Source organism: Curcuma longa, chromosome 4 (assembly GCF_044706935.1).
Source record: "Curcuma longa cultivar G26 ecotype Majalengka, Jawa Barat chromosome 4, ITB_CL_G26_1.1, whole genome shotgun sequence".
NCBI lineage: Eukaryota > Viridiplantae > Streptophyta > Magnoliopsida > Zingiberales > Zingiberaceae > Curcuma > Curcuma longa.
Window position 1 is genome coordinate 8,379,433 of NC_133864.1, and position 21,668 is coordinate 8,401,100.

Here is a 21,668-nt window from a genome sequence, read left to right on the forward strand (position 1 = left end):
ATTCACATTTATCTTGAAAATGGATTATAAATTAAGTGTAATCGCTATTTACTTCATGAGTAACGTATATGAAAACCTCATCAATTGACGTGTACAAGGAAAATGAAATCTACTGCAGTAAATTAAAGATCAATGCTGACCTACAATCGTAGAGAGGTATGAGCTCTTCCTGCTTTCTCTTCTTCTTCTACTTCTTCTTCTTCTTCTTCTTCTTCTTCTTCTTCTTCTTCTTCTATGTCTGCCATGGTCAGCAGCAACCCTATACGAGCACCAGCAGCTCGACTGCTTCGGCCCCAGCAACTCCTCCAGCCTCAGCTACTCCTGCTCCGGCGGCCCTCGCTCCTGCACCTCCTACCTCACCTTCCGCTCCACCCTTCCCTACCAATCCCCGCTCCAGATCGCCACTCCTTGCCGTACGTCGACGCCGACGGCATCAACAGCGTCAACTCCCTCGCCGCCAACGACATTGTGATCCATTGATATCCCTTTAATTATTATTATTCATTTTTTTCAATGAAGTACTAACTTTACTTTTTTACCATCTAATTTAAAATTCCTTTGATTTCCCACTTTATTTGCAAATTATCTGTATTTGTTAATTAGGCGAGACTCTATTGTGATCACTGGTAATTTTATTTAACGATCAAATCTTTTTTGTTTGATTAAGTTTTCTCCCACATTTCCCTAAAATTACACAATATCTAAATTTCAACCTGTCTTAAAGAAAGACTTAGAAGAATTTCATAGACATAGTAAATTTTGTAGCCAATAGTTTTGTATTTACAAAATATATTAATTCTTATTTACTGCTAAAAAAATCAAAAGACAACGGCTTGAATTTATATAATAGTACTATTGGAGAAATTTAACATTGTCATTCGACTTGCATCTAATATGGTACAAGGTTATCTTGTGGTTAAAAAATGGAGCTAGGATACTTTGTGATGAAGAAAAAATAAGCGATGATTTTTTAACATTTTACATAATTCTTTGACAATTGTAACAAATGTAAATCTTATTAGAAAGACACACACAATTAGATAAATAAATTCCATTATTCGTATGTCGGATGGAATTCGAATACATTAAAAGAAATATTTCATCACCAATGAGGATAGTCTGGATCATATAACCACCAAGATTCTAAGAGTTCAAGAGCATAATTGATTTTCGTCATCTCCTCATCCTTGTAATCATCTAAAAATAATAAAATGTATTATCATTTTTTTCATTGTTTAAAAAAAATAGCATCTTATAAGAAGAAATACTTACGATAAGGAGTTGGTGCAATTGATGGAGAAATTCTTATTGAAACAGTTGGAGACATCATGGCGGCTAGAATAAGAACAAAGATGGTGAGACAACAAATAAGACTACTTTTTTGAGTCATGATGTGCATGCTCTTTGTTTGTTTTCTTGAATATGAATATTTTTTTTTGACTCAATGAAATTGTTATATAGGGATAAACTAAGAGATAACGTCTATTGTCATAGGAGTTATAATATACGTGCTTCATAAACCTTCCTTAGTATATATGCAATTGAATTTTCTCTATTAAACTGAAGGGCACATCAATTAACTCCTGGATTAGATTAATTAATTAATTAATTAGGTTATTTAACAAGTAGATCTTAAAAAGATTTTATTTAAGATGTGTATGTTTACATAATTTTTTTATATTAGATAAATGATTTTCCTCAATTCATGAAGTTAACTTTAGAATAGTTGTTTATAGTTAGATTCAAATCTTAATTGTTCTTCCAAATCCTTTATCATTGTATCGTATTCTATAGTTGATGTAGAATGTTTTAAAACTCTAAATCAAATTGTATTGTCCGAATTCAAAAATAAATTATTTTAGAGTGATTTAAAACTCTAAATCAATTTGTGTTGTAGAATGATTTAGAATACCTTAAATATAAATAAATAAATAATAATAAAATTTCATTGTAAATAATACCACCAACAATAACATATTCATGTAATAATAATTACAATAGTATCACATTTGTAACATATTCACATTTATCTTGCGGAATGGATTATAAAGTGTAAGTACTAGACTATTTACTTCATCTAGTGGTAAGTAGCATAATTGAGTTAGGTATTGTGATTTATTAAAATAAACAAGAGTCGAATCGCGGTTTCAAAGCCGAGACAATATCCTCTCTTATAATGATCAACTACAACTTCTCAATTTACCTTCATACAGATAATCATAAAATCAACCATATAGGACTACTAAAAATGATAAATTCTATCTTTTACCGTAAATGAAAGAGAGCTGTTTTTTCCACCCCTCTTCACACCGCAGCTCCCCCCCCCTCCCACTTCCTCTCTCTCCCATTCTAATGACATTTCTATCCTTTTCTTTTTATTTGTTTGTTTTTTATTTTTTTAAATTTTTATTTAGGTTTATTTTTTAATTGATTTTATTTAAAAATAGCTCTCATATATTTTTAATTTTATTTTTAAATTAATTTTTTTCAATTTTATTTAGTTTTATTTTTTAATCAATTTTATTTATTATTTTTTATCAATACTTTATTTTTAGAATTTTATATAAATTTTATTTAGTTTTATTTTTAATCAATTTTGTTTATTATATTTTTTTCAATTTTATATACATTTTATTTTTTAAATTAATTTTATATATTATTTTTTCATAATACTTGTATTTTTTTCAATTTATTATTTTTAAAATTTTATTTTTTTATTGATTTTATTTTTTTGTTAATCAATTTTTTTTAATTTTTTTATCAGTTTTATTTTTTTGAATAATTTTTTTATCAGTTTTAATTTAATAAATAAAACTAAATAAAAATTAATTAAAATAATATATATATATATATATATATATAAGTAAAATAAAATAAAAAACAAAGAAAAAAAAGATAAAATTGTCATTTAAATGGGAGAGAGAGAGAGAGGGGGGGAGGGGAGGGTGCAGTGTCAACCCCACAGCTGCTTCCCCCCCCTTCTTTCTAATTGTCGAGAAACGAGAGGAGAAGAAAAGAGACGTGTCGTCAGTAAAATGGAATCCATTGAGAAGAAAAGAGAAGACCCCCTCTCCCACTTCCTCTCTCTCCCTTTCTAATTGTCAAGAAACGAGGGTTGGAGAGAATCGTTGTTCGGGGCGCTTTTCCCAGCCATGTCAGGACATAGGTGCTTGCAGCATGACATAAGACGGTCCAGGGATCAACTCATGGTTGCATTTGTGATAACATCAATCTGTGCCATGTTTCCAAATCCCTCGGCCACCATGAGGAGTCCCGAATCGTGATTTACCTCTCCATAGATGGTCGGGGGGCCGATCGTGTGGGGCCCCTAGGTTGGCGATTCCAACCTTTTGCAGCACAAGAAACGAGAGGAGAAGAAAAGAGACGTAGACGTGTCGTGAGTAAAATGGAATCCATTGCGAAGAAAAGAGAAGAGAATAGAAGAAATCTCATCAAATTTCTCTTCTTCTAACGCAATGAGCTCTTCCTCCTTTCTCCTCTTCTTCTTCTTCTTCTTTTTCTTCTTGCATGTCTGCCATGGTCAGCAGCAACCCTACACCGGCATCCAGCAGCTCGACTGCTCCGGCCCCAGCGACTCCTCCGTCCTCGGCTACTCCTGCTCCGACGGCCCTCGCTCCTGCGCCTCCTACCTCACCTTCCGCTCCACCCCTCCCTACCAATCCCCGCTCCAGATCGCCCACCTCCTCGCCGCCGACGCCGACGCCATCGCCGACGCCAACGGCATCGAAAGCGTCGACTACCCCGTCCTTCCCGGCCAGCTCCTCCTCGTCCCCACCACCTGCTCCTGCGCAGGAGGACGCTACCAGCACAACGCCTCCTACCTCGTCCGCCGCGGGGACTACTACTTCAAGGTCGCCAACGACACCTACCAGGGCCTCTCCACCTGCCAAGCAGTCATGGCACAGAACCCCTACGAGGCGCGCCGTATCCCGGTGGGCGCGCGCTTGGAGGTCCCGCTCCGGTGCGCCTGCCCGACAGCGGACCAGGTCGCTGGCGGCATCAAGTACCTGCTGACGTACCTCGTGGGGTGGGGCGACAGCCTGCGGTCGATCGCCGAGCGGTTCCCCACCGACTACCTGTTTGTGCTGATGTACCCCAACAGCCTGACGGCCAACTCCACCCTCTTCCCCTTCTCCACTCTGCTGGTGCCGCTCGCAGCAGAGCCCGCCGCCAGGGTGCCGACCACCTCCCTGTTGGCCGAAAAAAGTGGCAGAATCGGCGATCGTGATCTCAGAATAAAATTTTTTTATCGTTCCAAGAAGCTGAAGTACTGGTTGCGCCGAGGACGCAAATTTTGACTCTTCCTCTTTGCAGTGTGTAAGGCTAAAACCATTCATGATTATGCGTAATATTGTGGGGCCCGAAATATTTTGATTTAAGAGAAAATAAAATAGATGATTTAATTATCAATTTTAGAGAAAAAAATATATCAGTTTTACATAAAAATATGCTCAACACTGTGATTGATAATTTATCTCGTCGAGTCATTTTGAGTTGGAATAATGTGGATGAGTTTATATTCGTTAAAAATATGAATTTTGGAGTCTAAATATTTTCAATTTTTAATTCTACTTAAGTTGAATATTCATGAATTTAATCTTCTCGATGAGTTAGAGTTAACCAACAATATACATTTGGCAGGTTAGACTTATGTCAGGTCGGTTCTCAATAGATTGGACTTATGTCAAGTTGACTCTTGATAGGTCAAGCCAAATCAACTCTCGGTAAGTTGACTCTTGAAATGCCAAACACCACGGAGATCTTTGGCGATGATGATTGAAAAGACTTAGGAAAAATATTATAAGGGGGTCCAAAAGAATCTTGATAAGGCTCTTTCGATACTCAAATTAGATATCATAGAATTCTATGATGGAAGAAAACAATAGATGAATGAGCAGTAAAAGAGCAAAAAACAATTAATCGCTTGCCTTAATGTTGTCATCTGTTACCTTTAAATAGGGAATGAAAGGGGAGGCCCTAGTTCTCAAATGATGTACCTTTTCCCTCTTCACTTAGAGACATGCTCTCTCGGTGATCGATGCTTCAATAATTATCGTGTTGAATCAGAGTTCAGAAATGGAGTAGACTAAACTTGAATGCGACTCGGATGGACTTGACTTAAGCTCTTCTAGCAGTGGTTGACTTGAATCAAGCTTGATTTGGCTTGACTTGAATTCGATTTGACTTTTGACATAGATTAGTCGTTGACTAAGGTCTCAGTGTGTTACATGATCTATGTTGTCTCTGCTATATTAGTAAGTGATACTTGGATTATTAGAGTGAACACCCTCAAGGTAGGTGATGAATGTGGCAAGAATGCTCCAGGGGCAGGGTTGAGTTGGCTACTGCGGGTTAGATATTACTATTGTTGATGCAATCGTGCCCATAAGTTATAATTTTGATGACTGACATCAGTAAAGTTTAGAGTAAAGTATGTAGAAATCTCACTTGTACATCAAGTGAGTGTACAGGAAAGTCCTTACAGGTAAGAAGACCGGATGTGAAACAAAGGAGAAGTCCAAGAAATCGAGAAGCGAACTCTGGGCAAAAGAAAATTCTTACAGGTTAGAAGGCCGGATGCGAGCAAATGAAGTCCAAGAAGGTCGATGATCAAACTCTTGATAAGAAAAGAAAGATCGGGCACATCACATATTAGATGTGCAGTAGTTAATATCCCAATATGAAGCCATAATGAAGACTATAAAAAACTAAGGCAAAGTTAATATTTTTTGAAGTATGAGATTATTACTAATGCAATAAAAATAATTTAATATATCAAATCCAACTCTAATGGTCAATGGTAATTTGATAATTAGATCTTGAGCAGCGGAGTTGGCTGGCGGTTGTTCTCATCTCTCCTGAGATCGAGAGTTTGAACCTCTCATCCCATTCTTTTGATAAAGAGATTACATAATATAATTTTTAATATAACTTTAAGCGGATATGAATTAAGTTGGGTTATTTTGGACTTAATTTAATTTTAAAAAAATTACATAAGATTGGGCTATTTGGGGCTATAATTTGACTTTAAAAAAATTAGATACATAATTGTAATCTACAATTTGATATCAAAAAAAAATTAATGGATTCTTTTTTTATTCATTGTATTTTGATGTTTAACTCACCTTTTTTATACTTAAAATCAGTACAGTCCATCTCTAATTTCTGGATCCGTCCCTGATCTTGAGTAATGCTATACTTATGCATTATTTAAAGGATAATAGATGTAAAATACTATTTCTAAGTCTCATGTCTAATAGATAAATATTTATATTTCCCAATATATCACTACAAAATAAAGGAGGTTTTTTAAATTAACTTTCTAACAAAGAAAATAAAAAAGAAAGAGGGATCATTCAACTGGTTGCCCCTTTGGATTTGGTGCTTCTCATAAAGACCACTCATTAACAAGGAATGCTTATAAGGTTTTTCATCTTCACCCTAGGCTGTATACGAGAGTCAAACTTTATGGTATTTAAAACTTGAGCTTGTTTCAAACTTATTGGGCTTAATTTATTTAGATATTATTAAAATTTTAATTTAAATTTATTTGATTGTTTGAAAGTTTTATAATTTTAAATTTATATAGTTGGTTATTAAATTTAATAATATAAATCAAATTTGATTGTTCATTTTGAAAGTTTCATTATTTATTTATCATATCAATGAAAATTTTTTGATGAACACGATTCATAAATTTTATTTATAAATATTATTCATGAACAATTCATAATCTAATATGTTCGTAAATATTAACATGTTAAACACATATTTATTTAAATTTATTCATTTAATTTAATAAGTTATCTAAGTTTATTCAGTGTTACTGAACAAATATAAATAAATTTGTATCAAGTAAAACCTCAAATGTTCTCATGAACGCCCCCTTCCGGCACAGTACCGCAAAACGTTTGATGGATTCATAAAGTACCACGGTTCAAAAATCAACTGGAACAAGAGCAGACTTTACGGTGGATTTTTTACTGTGGAAGTCAACTGTTGAGCAAATTACCACAAGTGCTTTAGCGAATTAAGGGGGAAATCATATAATTCTAGGATTAGTTAAGGATTTGGATTCTTGATTATAAAAATAAAATGATGGCCTTCATCCTTCCTAGTGTTATGAGATTTGTTTCTAAGAGTTTGGAAAGGTGTTGAGCAATGTATTCTTTGTAATTCCATGAAATAGAATTATGTATTGCGATATAATTTTAAGAATTTTTTTTTTATCAACGATGAACTTTTTTTCCTCAGGAAAACTTATTGGACCAACCAAACTAACGGAAATTAAATGCAGCACACAACCATGGCGCAGGCTGCCCAGCTTCAGCTTTTATGAAGGGATGCAGATGGCTATGACCTCACTACATGCACTTACGCCTTCTTTGCTTCGGCCTCAGGCCTTGTGTGCACAGCATAGCTAGCTTTAATGTCCTCTGCGGCACACTCGCCATGAACCCTGTGATCGCTCTTTCTTCTTCTCATGTCCGCCGTGACCTCCTCTCCGCCCTTTCCACCCGTCACCGCAGCTTCGCCTCCTCACACTTTTCATTGCCAAACACTTAATTTGTTCTCTCTCTCTCTCTCTCTCATGCGCTTACACACACACCATAACAGAGCTATATAAGTATACACATACAGTGAGAAAGACACCCAAACATCGGTCGAAATGGGAGCTCATTCTCTCCGCCTTCTCCTTCTCACGCCCGCCTTCATCTTCCTCGTGGCTCTCGCAGACGTCGCCACGGCCAGAGACATCGGCCAGCTTCGTTCAGGTCGCTGTTTATTACTAACGTGCATGCGCACCACCTGTTTGACAGGGTGACGCAATGAATTAATAATAGCTAATGTAAAGTCGTCGTCGTCGTTTGGTGCTGCAGGCAGCTGGAGAAGCGGCGTCGGGGACGGAGCGGCGGGAAACAAGCTCGAGACGCTGCAGGTGGCCAGGTCGAGCCTGCCGGACTGCTCGCACGCCTGTGGGTCGTGCACGCCGTGCAATTTGGTGATGGTGAGCTTCGTGTGCGCGACGCTGCAGGAGGCGGAGACGTGCCCCATGGCCTACAAGTGCATGTGCAAGAGCAAGTCCTACCCTGTTCCTTGAAAACCTTGCAACCGCGACAGTGATGATAGATATCCGATTAGGAGTTTTTGATACGTTATTTTAGGATGGTGTAGACTCATGAGTGATCACCCAATTAGTTGCGATCTAATACCATTGTTTTCTCTTCTTTCTTGACATGTAAATGTTAGCTAGTGTGGGTTAGAAGTTAGTTTAATTTACGCTAGAGATTAGTGACATAAGAATGTTTCAACCTTGTGCACGAGGAAATCTTAATAGTATAAGAAGAACGAGTCTATAAGAAGCCACCGTCAGAATTTAAGGCATGGCGTTGGGTCCAAAGCAAGCCTTCTTGATTGGGTCCCACAGCCACTGCACCAGAAACCTCCTCCCGTTGACCCCGTTCAAGTTGTAGCCCGCACCCTCCGCGCTCCTGAACACGTGGCCCGCGAAACCCCCGCCGCTCCCCGTCCCGAAGACTCCCACGCATAGGTCGGCGATCTCCGCCGGAGCCGCCGGGTCGTCGCCGGCGTACCACGCGTTGATCAGCGGGTTGGTCGCCATCTCTGCCAGCTCGTGCGCGATCACGCTCACCATGCCGTCCGCGCCCACGTCGCCGTTCGGCGGCCCCACCACCAGCGCGCTGCTGTTCCCGCCGCCTCCGCCGCCCACCATGTAGCCTGGCAGAGCGAACGGATACGCGCACATCCCGGGGCACTGCGTCCCGCTGTGCCCCACCCATGCGTACGGCACCGTGACGCCGACGATCGCCGGGAAGGTGAAGTAGTGGAACCCGCACACCTCGCGGCAGAAGTCCTCCACCTCCACGTCCGGCGAGGTGAGCACCAGATAGATCCCGTCGCTCGGGTCCAGCGGTAGGCGGTCGGCGGCCGCCACGGAGGAGCGGATCACCGACTGCATCTCGAGGCGCGACAGATACGCGCCGTGGGAGTACCCAGAGTCGTGGAGCTCCCCGGCGAGCGCGAAGCGACCGGTGACGTTGGATCCGGTCTGGTCGGCGTAGAGACGGGCGGTACGCCACCACTCGTCGACGGAGGGCGGCGGCGGAGGCGGAGCAGGGGACGATAGGGAGAGAAGGAAGTCCCTTATGATGCTCTGCGGCGCCGCCTCCCAGCGGCCGTACCATATGACGTAGACATTCGCCGGCGATGTCACCACGGGACCCATGTGATACGCGACGTCCACCTGCTCCGAGGAGGCCGCCATGCTGTCAGATCTGAAAGGGTAATTGTGGGAAGAAGGCCATGAGAAGGCCATGGCAGCGAAGAAGCAAGGGAGTGAGAAGAGCACAAGGCACAGCTTAGTGCTCATCTTTCTTCTTCTGCTCTGCTCCTGGAAGCAGCAGCCACGAGCTTGGTTAGAGGCTTTAAGCACTTTGAATGGAAAATGAGCAAAGTTCCTTTTTTTACAAGTGTATTAAGCAACAGAGAGGGGAAAAAGTGATCAATATATCAACAAGTTAAGAATGGAGGAGATATATGTGAGGATTCTTGATTGCAAGACTTTTTTTTCAAATTATATTGACCTTTTGGGCAGTCTACAGTCTACTAAATACTCATCCCTGACTTCAGGATTATTTTATAGTCCCAAAGGCTGATCAACCGCAGTGATTCAAGGCATTTAAAGGCCGCTTTGATATCACTCAAACACAGCCATGTGGTTGTTTGTAGGAACTGTCTTCTGCACTCTAACCACTCATGTGAGTCTTGTTATTTGGCAGGTTCACAGTCATTTTTTATAGGCCTTAATCTAACAAATAACGCAAACAATTGAGAGGAGTAATTTACCTTCATGCAAGCCACATTGCAGGGAATGATGGCTTTGGCACTTACAGGGCATGCACATGAGCATGCTTAGAACAAAACCTAACAATGATGGAACAAGAACAAGATATTTCATTCTTTTCTTAGTTCTGAAAGAAAGAAAGCAAAAAAAAATGTAGTCAAAGATCCGCAGTAGTCTAGGAGAAGAAACAGGAAGGCTCTATGCTTTAGTGAGTTGTGTGCAATCCAAAGTATGTGAAGCGTACTGAGAAGAGTTCCTTTAATGAATGGTGCAGAAATCATGAAAAGCATATAAAGACGCTAGTAACTGACTTTACTAAAAGCTACTAGAATAAGAATACAAATAATGATGTTGTTGGGCAGTGATAATAGTGTTGAGTCAATTATATTTTTCTGATTTTATTTTACTTTTAAAAAAATTATTTTTAAAATTTACGGGCCGGGCTAGGCATATGGGCCATGCCCGGCCCGACGTCCGTATGAACCTGCCTGGGGCACTAAATTACCGTTAAAATCAAATACATTCTCGACGATGTGCATAACCAGACTCGAGACCCCTCCGCGTCGTTGGCCAGACTCGAAGACCGTAAAAACTCCGCCCCCTTGCTGCCGAAGAAATCGGCCCTCCTTCCCACCCTAGCGCTCTCTGTGCCCCTCTACGCTTCCTCCTCGTCGCCTCGCTGCCGGTGCCGCCGTTAGGGTTCTCTGCTACTTCACCACTGCGCTGCGCCTCTTCAGGGCTGCGACTTCAACTCCCCGGGCTCTGGATTCGACCGCAGCGGAAGCGGGAGGAGGGGTACGAGTTTCCAGGTCTGCGTTGTGAGTGCACTTTTTTCTTGGATGCATGTAGCCTGATCTCCCTCCCTCAATACCCTCTTCCGCCACTTTTTAATATATGCCATTGTTTCATCTGTAGATTTCTCAGGTATTCATTATTCCAGCCATTTTGGTTGGTTCAACGCGAGTGCAAATGGTGTGGATGGGAGATGAAGTAACAGGTTGGATACCTTGTTTGTGTTAGTTCTTGATATTTAACCAGCGATGAGTGGAACGGTTTGTTATGCAGTTCCAAGGTAGTGTTTTGGTGCATGGTTTTTTAGTCTTCTCGAACTTCTGCTTATTGATTCTGAGACAATTGCCATTCCATACTACAATTCGAGTTGCAATTGTTTGAGAAAACAAGTCCTATGTTCTAGCTACAGAGACGTGTAGTAAATGATCTTTATTGATGTATAAGGAATACAATACCTTTCACAGCTAAAATGAAAGATTTATTCCTAAGACATATTTTCTTTTTGCAGTATCATTCTTTGTTGCAACTTACCTATTTTCTAAAGGGAGAAATAATGGAAGATAAACTAAGGTGGCTGGATCAAAAATTCGTGCAAGTATGAATTCTAGATATCTTGGGTTGTATTATACAAGTAGAATTGAAAGAGATATTTTTCATAGGACAAACATTGGATGGTTTGAATGATTAGAGACTTTCGGAGTCATGTTATCAACATACCCTATAGATGGCAGTATAACTACAATTTATGAGTCAGAGTGTTAGACAATTAAGAAACAACACAAAGAATGAGAAATAAAATTAAAAGGTATCATTTGCAAGCATTAAGGTGCAACATTAAGAGATTATAAAATGGAAGCAATGTAAGATAGCACAGACATGCTCAAAGACCATGCATAAATCTATAGCTAGAGAAGTTAAATCAATTGTAAGCTAAGGAAAACAAAAAATAGTGAACATCCATAAAAGTTATCTGAATGATCAGGGCATTAGTAGAAATATTACTTTACTAGCAACGATGATGGGTTAAGATTCATTTACATAATTCCAAATAGTTGGGATGTACTGTTATTATTCTTGTTGATTGTAAGTGAGCTATAGTTTTTCACTAATGACCACTTATGGTCTACATTCTCTGGTAGGAGGTTTCTTAAGAACCTTTGGAATTTAATTTTGTCCAAACACTGATAAAATTCCACAAGAACTAATGTCCTTAGAATCAATTTCAAGAAAAGGCTTGGTCAATGTTCTGACATGGATATGATCTATAATTAAACTTCGTAAATTTGTAGGAAGTTTGATATCCACATGGAAATTTGATGAATCTTGAGATAATGGAATTCCATGGGTTTTTGTGCTTGCTTAATAAACTATGAGGTATTTTCTTTAAATGAATGTATTATTTATGATTATGATGTAACTTTAGGATCTAAGTTAGCACAACTTGCTCCCTTTGTAGATTATTGTCTTTGATGTCTCAAATGGGTGCAATGGGAGGGAGTATTATACCATCTATTGGGCATGTAAGGCTTACAGATCTTGTAGCCTCTGAAGGACTTCCATCAGATTCTTACAAGATCTCAGTATCAACTCTTGCACAATCCCTTGCTCAATATTCTGCTGCTGTCATTGAGTTTCCTCCTGGAGATAGTGCTCTTCTCAGATCTGGTCTAGAATCTGCTCGTTTGTTTTTTCATCAGCATGCATATACTCCTACTGATATAGCTCACATGAAAAAAACCAGGGAATGGTGCAAGACATCTGGTTATTATGCTGATCCTATATTGTGGCAAGAAACATATGATTATAGGCCTGGACTTACTCCAGTAGAGGCACATGGTGCAATGGAATTTACTCCAGGTGGCTTGCCTGACATATTCGCAATACTTGGCAAGGCTGCCAGAGATATCTTGCATGCAATCAACTTTTCATTAAACTTACGTAGCTTTTCATTTGGAGAATTACTTGATAACATGCCATTGAGGAATGGAGAAATTTCCTCCTCAGTTCTTTCAGTATGCTGTCACTCAAGACCATCATTTCAAGCAGCACAACACCATGCTATGACAGCCCAGGAAGGTGGACAGATGATCATATCCCCAGACCATGATATTGACAAGGCGTTAATTACTCTTGTCAAATCAGATAGAGCAGGAATGCGTGTAAAAGATATCCATGGGCGTTGGATACTTGTGGATGGTGATCTTGGTCCTCAAGATGCAGTTGTATATCCTGGACTAGCACTTTACCAGGCAACTGCTGGTTATGTGAAGCCTTCTGTCCACAGGATGGATATAGCTAGTTCACATGCTCACATAGATGGAAGAAGTTCTGTGGTTTTCAAGCTTATGCCCAGATCAATGGCAAGCCTGAGCTGCTCTGAGATGAGAGCAGCTGGCTATGGAGTGGAAGGACAATTCCAGATTCCTATATCGGTGGATGAATTTATGCGGAGACCACACTCTACTGGTAACTCATCATTTTATTACCAATGTTTAATCAAGAAGAAAATTCCTTTTGTTATCACAGGATGATTCAAATAATATATGAACATAACAAACAATATATGAACATAACTTCCTTTTTTAATTTTTATGATTTCTTGTATGCACTATGCAATTCATTGTAATGGTAAATGTATATAATATATATTCATGCGAACACAAATTTGCTGTATGAGCATATGTGCCTGTTCATCTTATCAATTAGTCTCTTTTTCAACTTCACAATAGCCTTTCTTCATTGTTCTTATGGAACTGAAGAGCCTGACTGAAATGTTCAAATTCATTTTTGTTCACAATGGGTGCATTTCTGTGAATGAGGTTGTTATGCTCTTGAACAAATTAACAAAATAGAATCATACTGTGCTTAAAATTTCTTACAAAATCCATCAAAAGAGGATATTTTTGTTTTTTTAACATCAAATTGAGTGCTAGCCAATCCTTCAATCCCTCAGCTCATGCTAACACCATTTGAGTACAAATCTCCTCATAATAACCTGTGATAAAAAAAATATAAATAAATGTAATGTATTAGCGACATGCTAAGTAAATTTTCCCTAGAATGAGGTTAAGCATAAGATGTAAAATTTAGGAAATTAAATAATAGTCTAGAAAGCAACTAAGGGGGCAAGTAAGTTAGCAAGTCTCAATAACATAGTGGTGCACATGAGCACAAATTTAACATAGAGTTTATTAAAGAGAACAGTATACAATACTAAATCAATATTTCAAGGGAAAAGATACATTAAATAAGTATATGATATAAACAAGAGTACAAGTCAACATATACAACAACAACCAAGTCTTATTCCACTAAGTGAAGTCGGTAGTACAAGTCAACATATGCAACATAAAATATAAGGAATGAACATTAGTAATTGACATATTATGCTACCGATCCCACGGGGTTATTCATTGATGCCTCTTTACCAAACAAGTGTTCAGAGGAGCCTAAGTCAATATTGATGAAAGGCATATCAAGGTCAAGCGCACGACACCCAAGACGTGAGTGGTTCCCATGGAGAAACTTCAGTGGTCCCTTGGAGTCGTGTATATACCTGTCACAGTGTGATATGAGTCCACACAGTAAGCCTATTCTTACTACGTTTGACAACCTGAATACTGAAAAGTATCACTACGTAACATAAGCTACCAGTACTAGTACCCCACATCGTGGGATAAAATGAGTGAACAATAAGGAATATAAAGTTCTATATCAAGAATATTGAGTACAAAGTCAAGTGCATCATATAAATCAAGGATGATGATATCAAGTGTTGAAGTCAAAAACATCATAGTAAGAGTTATTATGGAATTATTGGATCAATTTGTAAAATAATCACGAGTGACAATTTGTTTATAAGAAAGATTATCAAAGTTTTAGATTTTTTATTATTTATTTATGGAGTACAATATCAATAGTCATAACTTAATCAATTGGATTTTGAATTAAATAAGTCTATTATGGTCAATTTATCATAATGGTCATATTCTTTTAATAGATGTGTCACTATCAAGGTATAAAATCTTGAAGCTATACTGTTGTGTTAAATAATCAAATAGTTATGACTTGTTAATCATCCTCATTAACTAACTAGGATTACTAACTTAGTTAAATATTTAATCATGGTCTTTAGCTATCATTACCCTATATTTTCATATATATTGACTATTAGAGCTACGTATTTTAGGCTAAGTTTTATTAATTTAGTTGGGTTTAGAAATTATGGACAACTAATTCAACATAGGATGTGCTCTACTAACCAGGTCAAGTGTGCTAATTCTATGAACTTGGTGTAAATCAAGATTAAGAACAAGATATGATCATGAACCAATTTGTGTTAAGAAAACTAATAATTATAATTAATCAAACTAAGTTAAATTAATAACTAATCAAGCCATCATTGGTTGGTTGCATGCTACATGACCCTATATGTTCATTATGTTGCCTCTTACATCTCAAGTTAAGGTCATAATTACTTAAATTAGAAAACTATGGATATCAAACAGGAGAAAATTGTAAACTTTACCTATCGGACAATGGTGCAACTCCATAAACTCGGTACAGATTACACATTCAATTTCATTTAAATTGATGCCTAGCCAAAGTATGATTTACTCTAAAATATCTTAGTTAGGTCAAGAGGAACCAAAATTCTAATTAGCCTTGCAACCAATTTAAAACAATGCTAAATTATTAATCAGTAATTACGATATAGTAAGAAATGTAACTAACCTTTACTGATCGGATCAAGATTTGGTTAGAACGACAACAAAACAATGGCTTAAATCTATATTCAATCATGGTTCAATTATGGTCATAGTTAAATCAAGATCTGGGTTCTTGTAACATGATTTGGCTAAGTTAATGACTGCACAATCTAACATTATAACTGGCATTAAATTAAAGAACAAAGATTTAAGTCAAGTCTAGGTTCCCAAGAGACTAAGTTCAATTGTCAATATTAGACTCTAATTAGTTCGTAATTCAAAAAAAAAAAAAATCTAGTTGAGATTCAATAAGTCAACAATCATTAGGTTACATATTTACTATAGATAGTATCTTGTGATCACTATAATGACTAATTCAAATTCAATTTGTAAAAATTTTATCTAAAAGAAATCAAGCTTATCATCAATTTGTCCATATCTCAAATAATTAATTAACCATCATATCATAGAGAAATTAACTTGTTACTTGATCTAACTATTAGAAAATTTAATTAGATAAAGAGTTCTATCAATCTTACCTAGTTTGTGAATTTACAAAACTATCTAATTACAATATGTATAAATGACTAGAAAGATACTAAATCTGGTCTTTTCATAGACAATGTTCTAATTGAATGTATCCTCTGAAAAATAATAAATAAATCACAATACCCAAAGCTTTATGGAAGGTTTTTGGATGCTTGCATATCCATTGTAGCACCTATAATAATGAATTACAAACCTTATGCCAACTTAAAGATTATATTAGTTGCATTGTGTATACAAAGAAATGTTCGGTGAAAAGCATGTATTTGCATCTATAGATGTGAAAATAGGGTTTATCAGTATGTCAATTAAAATTTTCTATTCTCATGCCAACTAAAATTACAGATTGTCTATGTTGTATCAGATTGCACTAGTAACTAAAGTGGGGTTGTAGTTAATATGCAATAAGTCATGACTAAAGATACCAAAAGAACAAAGATACGAATAGAATAAGAACAAAATTTTCAAAAATATGTGCATGGCAAAGAAGAAATGGAAGAACCTACTCTAGTTTGGAAAAAAATAACTCTCCTCTTCCCACCATGGTGAACCAATGGTTTCAGCATGGGAGGAGGAGAAGGAGTTTATTTATAACACTGTTGAAGTAAAATAGGAAGCTTTCTCTTTAAGAAAGCATTAAATTTCATTAAATGAGTACCATAACTTATAATTAATTTAAAAATCAAAATTTACTAAACATAAAAATATTTTAGACATTTAGGCTTCAAAGTTCAAATTACAAATTCCAATTTTAGGTTATAATATAACATTTAATTTAAAATTTTCCTAAATAAGATTATAACAGGGGTGAAACTTTAGGTGGTTGTCTGATTGTGCTAATTGGGTCAAAATATCAAAATTTAATTCACTTTACAATTCTATGTTGAATTCCTAATGATTTTTAATTGAGGGATGTCAAAATCATCCAAAGTAGACTCTACCCACAATTTGCAGTCAGCTAGAAATAATCTGGAGATTGCTATATTATTGCCAATTGCTGAAAATCATTAACTGGCCATCTGTTGATTGTTGACAGAAGCTGCAATATTACTATTGGGCCTCATCATGGTTTCCTATTGAGAACTTTCTTATGACGAACTCTTAATAATTGAGGGTCTCATCATGGTTTCCTATTGAGAACTTTCTTATGAAGCAAATAGAGTGGTTTTTAAAATTTTCAATTCTTTATTTAGGATGTCCTAAAAAAGTCATATCTGATTTTTGCAATAAGACAGAATTGTTAGGCTTTGGGGGATGCATTGTAATCATTTCCAACATAGTCTACATTGAAAAAGCTTGTGAACTAGGTAGTCAACAACTTGGACACACTGACTCCTGCCAGAAATCAACTTTAGGTGAAGTTGATGCAGCATTTCTCAACTTGATACTCAACATAATCAGGCATTGGTTAAGCTGGTCCAACTTCAATTTCCTTTAGCAATAAAAGATGACTGAACAAACTGACCTCCATGAGCAACATATAAGTATATAACTCAACTTGAATCAAACTGTACATTTAGCCAAGATCAAGCTAGTTTAGCTCATTTGAAGTGTTTGTGTTGATAATTGGAGGTGATTCAATCCCTATAAGAATTTCTAAGTCCATTGGTCTTTACTTATCTGAAGCATAATATGGCATTCCGCCATTTATCGAAATTCACTAATCTGTCTTAGGATATATGACTATTTCTTAGTGGGGCACAAAACAACTAACTAATTATTTACCATGTCATTATCATTATACCTATGAAGATCTAAATGCACGAGGTTAATTTTAGCCTGAATGGAGTACGTGCTGGTCATAAACACAGTTCTCAGTTATTTAGAATAATGATCATTTAAACATGTGATTAATTTTAGCCTGAAAACAATAGGTGCTAGTCATAAACACAGCACTCAGTTAGAATTTTATGTTAACCATGATACAAATAAGTTATCAACTTGTGATGCCAATTTCTAAATTCAATAATTCTTGCCTAAGATCTCGACTCCATTCAATATAGCTTGTTGAGCTTCTAATAGGCAAATTTGCTCAAGCTGAGTGCATCCAAGACCAGAGTTCATGACACTCCAATTTATAAACATTGCTGTGTTATGTGCTATCATTCTAGTGTAAACATATGAGATCTTCAGAGGCTATCATACTCATGGAGTGCTTTTGGTGCTAATGGTGGAGACCGATGATGAATCTTATTTGATTGAGCCTTATTACTTGTCAATGGAAATTCATGAAAACAGCTCAAGATTGATAAGATTAATATGATTAAGGATTGAAATCTGATTTGTGCCAGAGTTTCAGTGTAGCTTCTCATGAACATGGCCTGTCAATGTGCCATAGTCTCGAGGTTGTTCCGCATGTTGGTTGGCGTGCATAACAATAAGTTTCACCTACATCGAATGCCACAAACGGAATCTCAATCCATGGATTTGATTATCATCCATTAGTATTTAATTTATCACTCGTATGTTTTTACAGCTGTCTTAAAAATTATGATATAGTTGTGATGGCGGAAAAGAATAGAAGATAAGATTTTTGGAAAAATGTTACAAAATCTCTTTCTAGCATTATTAGACTATTTAAGGCTTTTGATTGTTTTTTTAAAATGAAAAATCTGAATAATATTGGCTCAATCAATGTTTGTAACTTTTTGGTGTGATCTCATATTATGTGTTTGATGTAATGCTTAGAAATGCCTATTGCAATAACTGAATGCTGCTGCCTTTTTTTCTTGACTCCTTAATATTTTTAATTATGCTTTGGTTATCTATGAATGAATTTATGTTGCTTCTGAGGGAAAATGAATTCCTTTGTCCTGATTGCTATCCTGTGATCAACTTTTGATCTTTTTGCAGCAACTCTGAAGCCTGGTATAAAGAGGGAGAGAGGAAAGAAAGGGCGCAAGTCTTTGCCTCCTTCTAAGAAACTACGTCTAGAGGCACAGAGGGTTCTTAAAGAACGTGTTCAAGTAATTGCTGAAAAGAAAGGAGTTAAACTCAGATTTTGCAATGTCAAGGAATGTGAACACCACATGATATCACCAGACAGCCCGTGTGGGAAGATAAGGATGGAGATAGGATGGCCTCCAGGGGTTCCATTTGTTCATCCACATGACCTTCCTAACAAGGCAAAGCTTGGATTCCTTGAAGCTTATGAGCCTGGCTGGGCCTCACTTCAGCAAGATATACAGCTAAGCTTACTGAAGCTGGACAGACCAGTTGACAGGTGTGTGACCATAATCATATTCACAATTCTTAGAATTAGCATTCTCCAATTCTACATGCATTTGAAATAGTTGTTGAAAAGAGAAAATCAAGAGAAATGCTTTGTTTCTGTCAGGTCCATAATTCTTCTTGATTTTCTTCAAAAAGCAGTTTTTTTGTTTTTGCATTCTAATTGACCTCACTGCCTCCTTATGCTTGAATATGTTAAATACAGTTAATATTAGAAAGTTTTACAATTAGATAATTGCCATTTTTTGGCACTTTTCATTTATGATTACAGTTCTAGATACCATGTCAACTATTAAACATTCTCATCTTTTTCGCTATTTTCTAGACATTAAAAAAAAAGAGACATTCCAAGTCTTCTTTTCTGCAGGATTTAATCTTCATGACTTAGAGCATGTGGTCGTTCTCTGTCATCTTGTGGATTCACAAGCTCTGCGTAACATGAGGTCCCAATCACAGCCCCTGAAGGTTTCAGAATCTATACCTTAGTTGTTCTATCAGCAGGTATTGCAAACAGCATTCTTCAGTTCCAAGATCCCTACAGGTATGGGGTAATTAGACCTTAGTAGGTTTATCGTTTGTGGTGTCACTTCTTCCTGCAATCAATTATGCTTCATTTTCCATATAACTTAGAATGGGGAGATAAAGGTGCCACCAAAGTTGTCAAGTTGTGGCTATGTAGATAAAATTCTCTCCTCTTGCAATCAATGCAGCTTTTTGAGAAAAGCTCTCGTCCTGATGGGTAACTATAATAAAGGGCAAAAATAAAAAAAGGTGCTCCTTATTTTCGTTATCATCTACACCCTATGTTAAAAAAATTAAAAGAACGTCCATCCTATTTTTTCCATTTCTAAAATAAGTTTGTTGCACCATTGTTGTAGTAGTTTTGACCAAAACTACTATAACTGGAGCAGCTTTGGCCAAAGCTGCTACAACAAAATTAACTTTGGCTAAAGCTACAGTAAACGGTTTTAGTCCATTGTTCTACGTTGTAGCAGGGTTGATTAAAATTATTTCATATTGTAGTAGTTTTTTCAAAATTATTCCAATAGTATTTGATCAATTTTAACTAAGCTGGACTAGTTTTGACCAGATTGGAGGAGTTTTAACCAATATTCAAGCAATTTTAATCAATATTAATTTTGAGCATGTTTTACTAGCTTTGGCTGAAATTGTACAGCAGTGCTTGAACAAAAGTACTTGGGGAATGAAAAAATAGGACGGGTGCCCATTTAATATATTTTTTAACATAGGGTGCCTTTTTAATGATAATGAAAATAAGTACGCTCTTTGATTTTTACCTATCACATAAGCTATTTGGTAACGTTCATGGTTTACCGTATAGAGATTCCGGCTGCTGTTGTACACGATAAGTGAAGTCCATTTTTGTTATGTCAAAAACATGTTCAAGCTTTTGCTTCAAAAATGGATGGAAGGTTAAAATTTCTCTGGCACAACTTGTGGAAAACAATGGGGAGTTTTTGGATTTTGCAAACTACAACTTGTAGGCAGCAACTATGACCAAAATGTTTATCATAAGTCAAATTGAATGGCAGTGTCTTTTTTAGTATTTTCCCCAATTCTGTGGGATTAGAACCTGTAACACTTTTGTTCTATTTTTCGATAATATATGGAGTTTATTCTTAGCTTTGTTTTCTTAATTGTGGTAAAAGAATACATATAATATAGTTGAACTTAGGTAAATTAGTTGGTATAATCTTAGTGCTCTATGGCACTGTTGAGTTGGATCATGAATCTATTGGAAGGAGCTACCACTGGTTGGCATCTCCTGTATAGGTGTTTGTCATAATGGGTCTTGGGGTCAATTTCCAATGGATACAAAATGTCTCGTTGGGTGTCTGACCTCTTCCGTACAAAAGGGTCGTTGTGTTAGGACAAAAGTCTCTTGTGATTTACCTCACTTTCAGAGTGTGTGGGTCACCCTAGAGGGGCTGTTAAAAATACGAGTTCACCTTTTACCACAATGAATTTATTGAAAGGATTTCTAATTTGATTATTATTATGCTGCAATTCTTTTACCATTATGTAGTATCCAAATTGTTTGTTTACGCTTTCTATAACTATTGCTGTAACATAAAAAAAAAATGAAATTACTTTGTTACCTTGAGAATTGTTTAATCTTTTTACAAAACACAATACAGACAAGTTAAAATAACTTTTGCATGATTTATTATTATATTAGGCTCCATTTATTGTAAAAAAAGTATCCTTTAGAAAAATATGATTTTTTTGTTATTTGAATGTGTCAGTTTGGATTTGAGTATTAATATATCAGCTGCTAAACAAAAAAATGAAATTTAGTAGAGTGTTATGTTACCTGGGAGGCATTGGTCGGAAATGATGTTGGAAGAATGTAGTTTTCGCTTGCCTTCTAACCTCAAATTGAAGAACAGGTTTATTTATAGAAATTAGAAGCAAGTCGATTTTGGAGGCCGACTGCTTATCATTCTGGGTGCCACTTCAAATAATAGTCGACGTCGGCAATC

At 36.8% G+C, this 21,668-nt stretch overlaps 4 protein-coding genes across 5 annotated transcripts; 3 read left to right on the forward strand and 1 right to left on the reverse strand.

Annotated features, from left to right (window-relative positions):
• Window positions 1–3,476: 3,476 nt before the first annotated feature.
• On the forward strand, window positions 3,477–4,377 carry LOC141827029 (protein LYK5-like). Its single transcript, XM_074714313.1, has one exon. The coding sequence runs from the start codon at window positions 3,477–3,479 to the stop codon at window positions 4,317–4,319; it is 843 nt and encodes a 280-aa protein (XP_074570414.1). The 3' UTR covers window positions 4,320–4,377.
• A 3,313-nt stretch (window positions 4,378–7,690) lies between these two features.
• LOC141826131 (protein EPIDERMAL PATTERNING FACTOR 1) lies at window positions 7,691–8,122 on the forward strand. Its single transcript, XM_074713381.1, has 2 exons — window positions 7,691–7,802; window positions 7,902–8,122. Exons 1-2 carry the CDS (start codon window positions 7,691–7,693, stop codon window positions 8,120–8,122), a joined length of 333 nt encoding a protein of 110 aa, XP_074569482.1.
• A 273-nt stretch (window positions 8,123–8,395) lies between these two features.
• Window positions 8,396–9,412, reverse strand: LOC141828426 (protein EXORDIUM-like 7). Its single transcript, XM_074715854.1, has one exon. It carries the CDS (start codon window positions 9,410–9,412, stop codon window positions 8,399–8,401), a length of 1,014 nt encoding a protein of 337 aa, XP_074571955.1. The 3' UTR covers window positions 8,396–8,398.
• Window positions 9,413–10,440: 1,028 nt separating this feature from the next.
• Window positions 10,441–19,887, forward strand: LOC141827524 (uncharacterized). 2 transcript variants are annotated; one of them, XM_074714792.1, is made up of 5 exons: window positions 10,441–10,695; window positions 10,802–10,958; window positions 12,135–13,144; window positions 18,787–19,156; window positions 19,532–19,887. In XM_074714792.1, the coding sequence occupies exons 2-5, from the start codon at window positions 10,927–10,929 to the stop codon at window positions 19,536–19,538; spliced, it is 1,419 nt and encodes a 472-aa protein (XP_074570893.1). In that variant the 5' UTR covers window positions 10,441–10,695; window positions 10,802–10,926; the 3' UTR covers window positions 19,539–19,887. The 2 variants fall into 2 exon arrangements, with proteins under 2 accessions (XP_074570893.1, XP_074570894.1); XM_074714793.1 differs by having other exon boundaries at window positions 10,802–10,883.
• Window positions 19,888–21,668: the final 1,781 nt, after the last annotated feature.

Coding starts and splice junctions, on each gene's coding strand:
- LOC141827524 (XM_074714792.1), top strand. CDS start 10,927: ATGAGTGGAACGGTTTGTTATGCAGTTCCAAG. Junction 10,959..12,134: donor GTTTGTTATGCAGTTCCAAG/GTAGTGTTTTGG, acceptor CTCCCTTTGTAG/ATTATTGTCTTTGATGTCTC. Junction 13,145..18,786: donor GCGGAGACCACACTCTACTG/GTAACTCATCAT, acceptor ATCTTTTTGCAG/CAACTCTGAAGCCTGGTATA.
- LOC141826131 (XM_074713381.1), top strand. CDS start 7,691: ATGGGAGCTCATTCTCTCCGCCTTCTCCTTCTCACGCCCGCCTTCATC. Junction 7,803..7,901: donor CCAGCTTCGTTCAGGTCGCT/GTTTATTACTAA, acceptor TTGGTGCTGCAG/GCAGCTGGAGAAGCGGCGTC.
- LOC141827029 (XM_074714313.1), top strand. CDS start 3,477: ATGAGCTCTTCCTCCTTTCTCCTCTTCTTCTTCTTCTTCTTTTTCTTC.
- LOC141828426 (XM_074715854.1), bottom strand. CDS start 9,412: ATGAGCACTAAGCTGTGCCTTGTGCTCTTCTCACTCCCTTGCTTCTTC.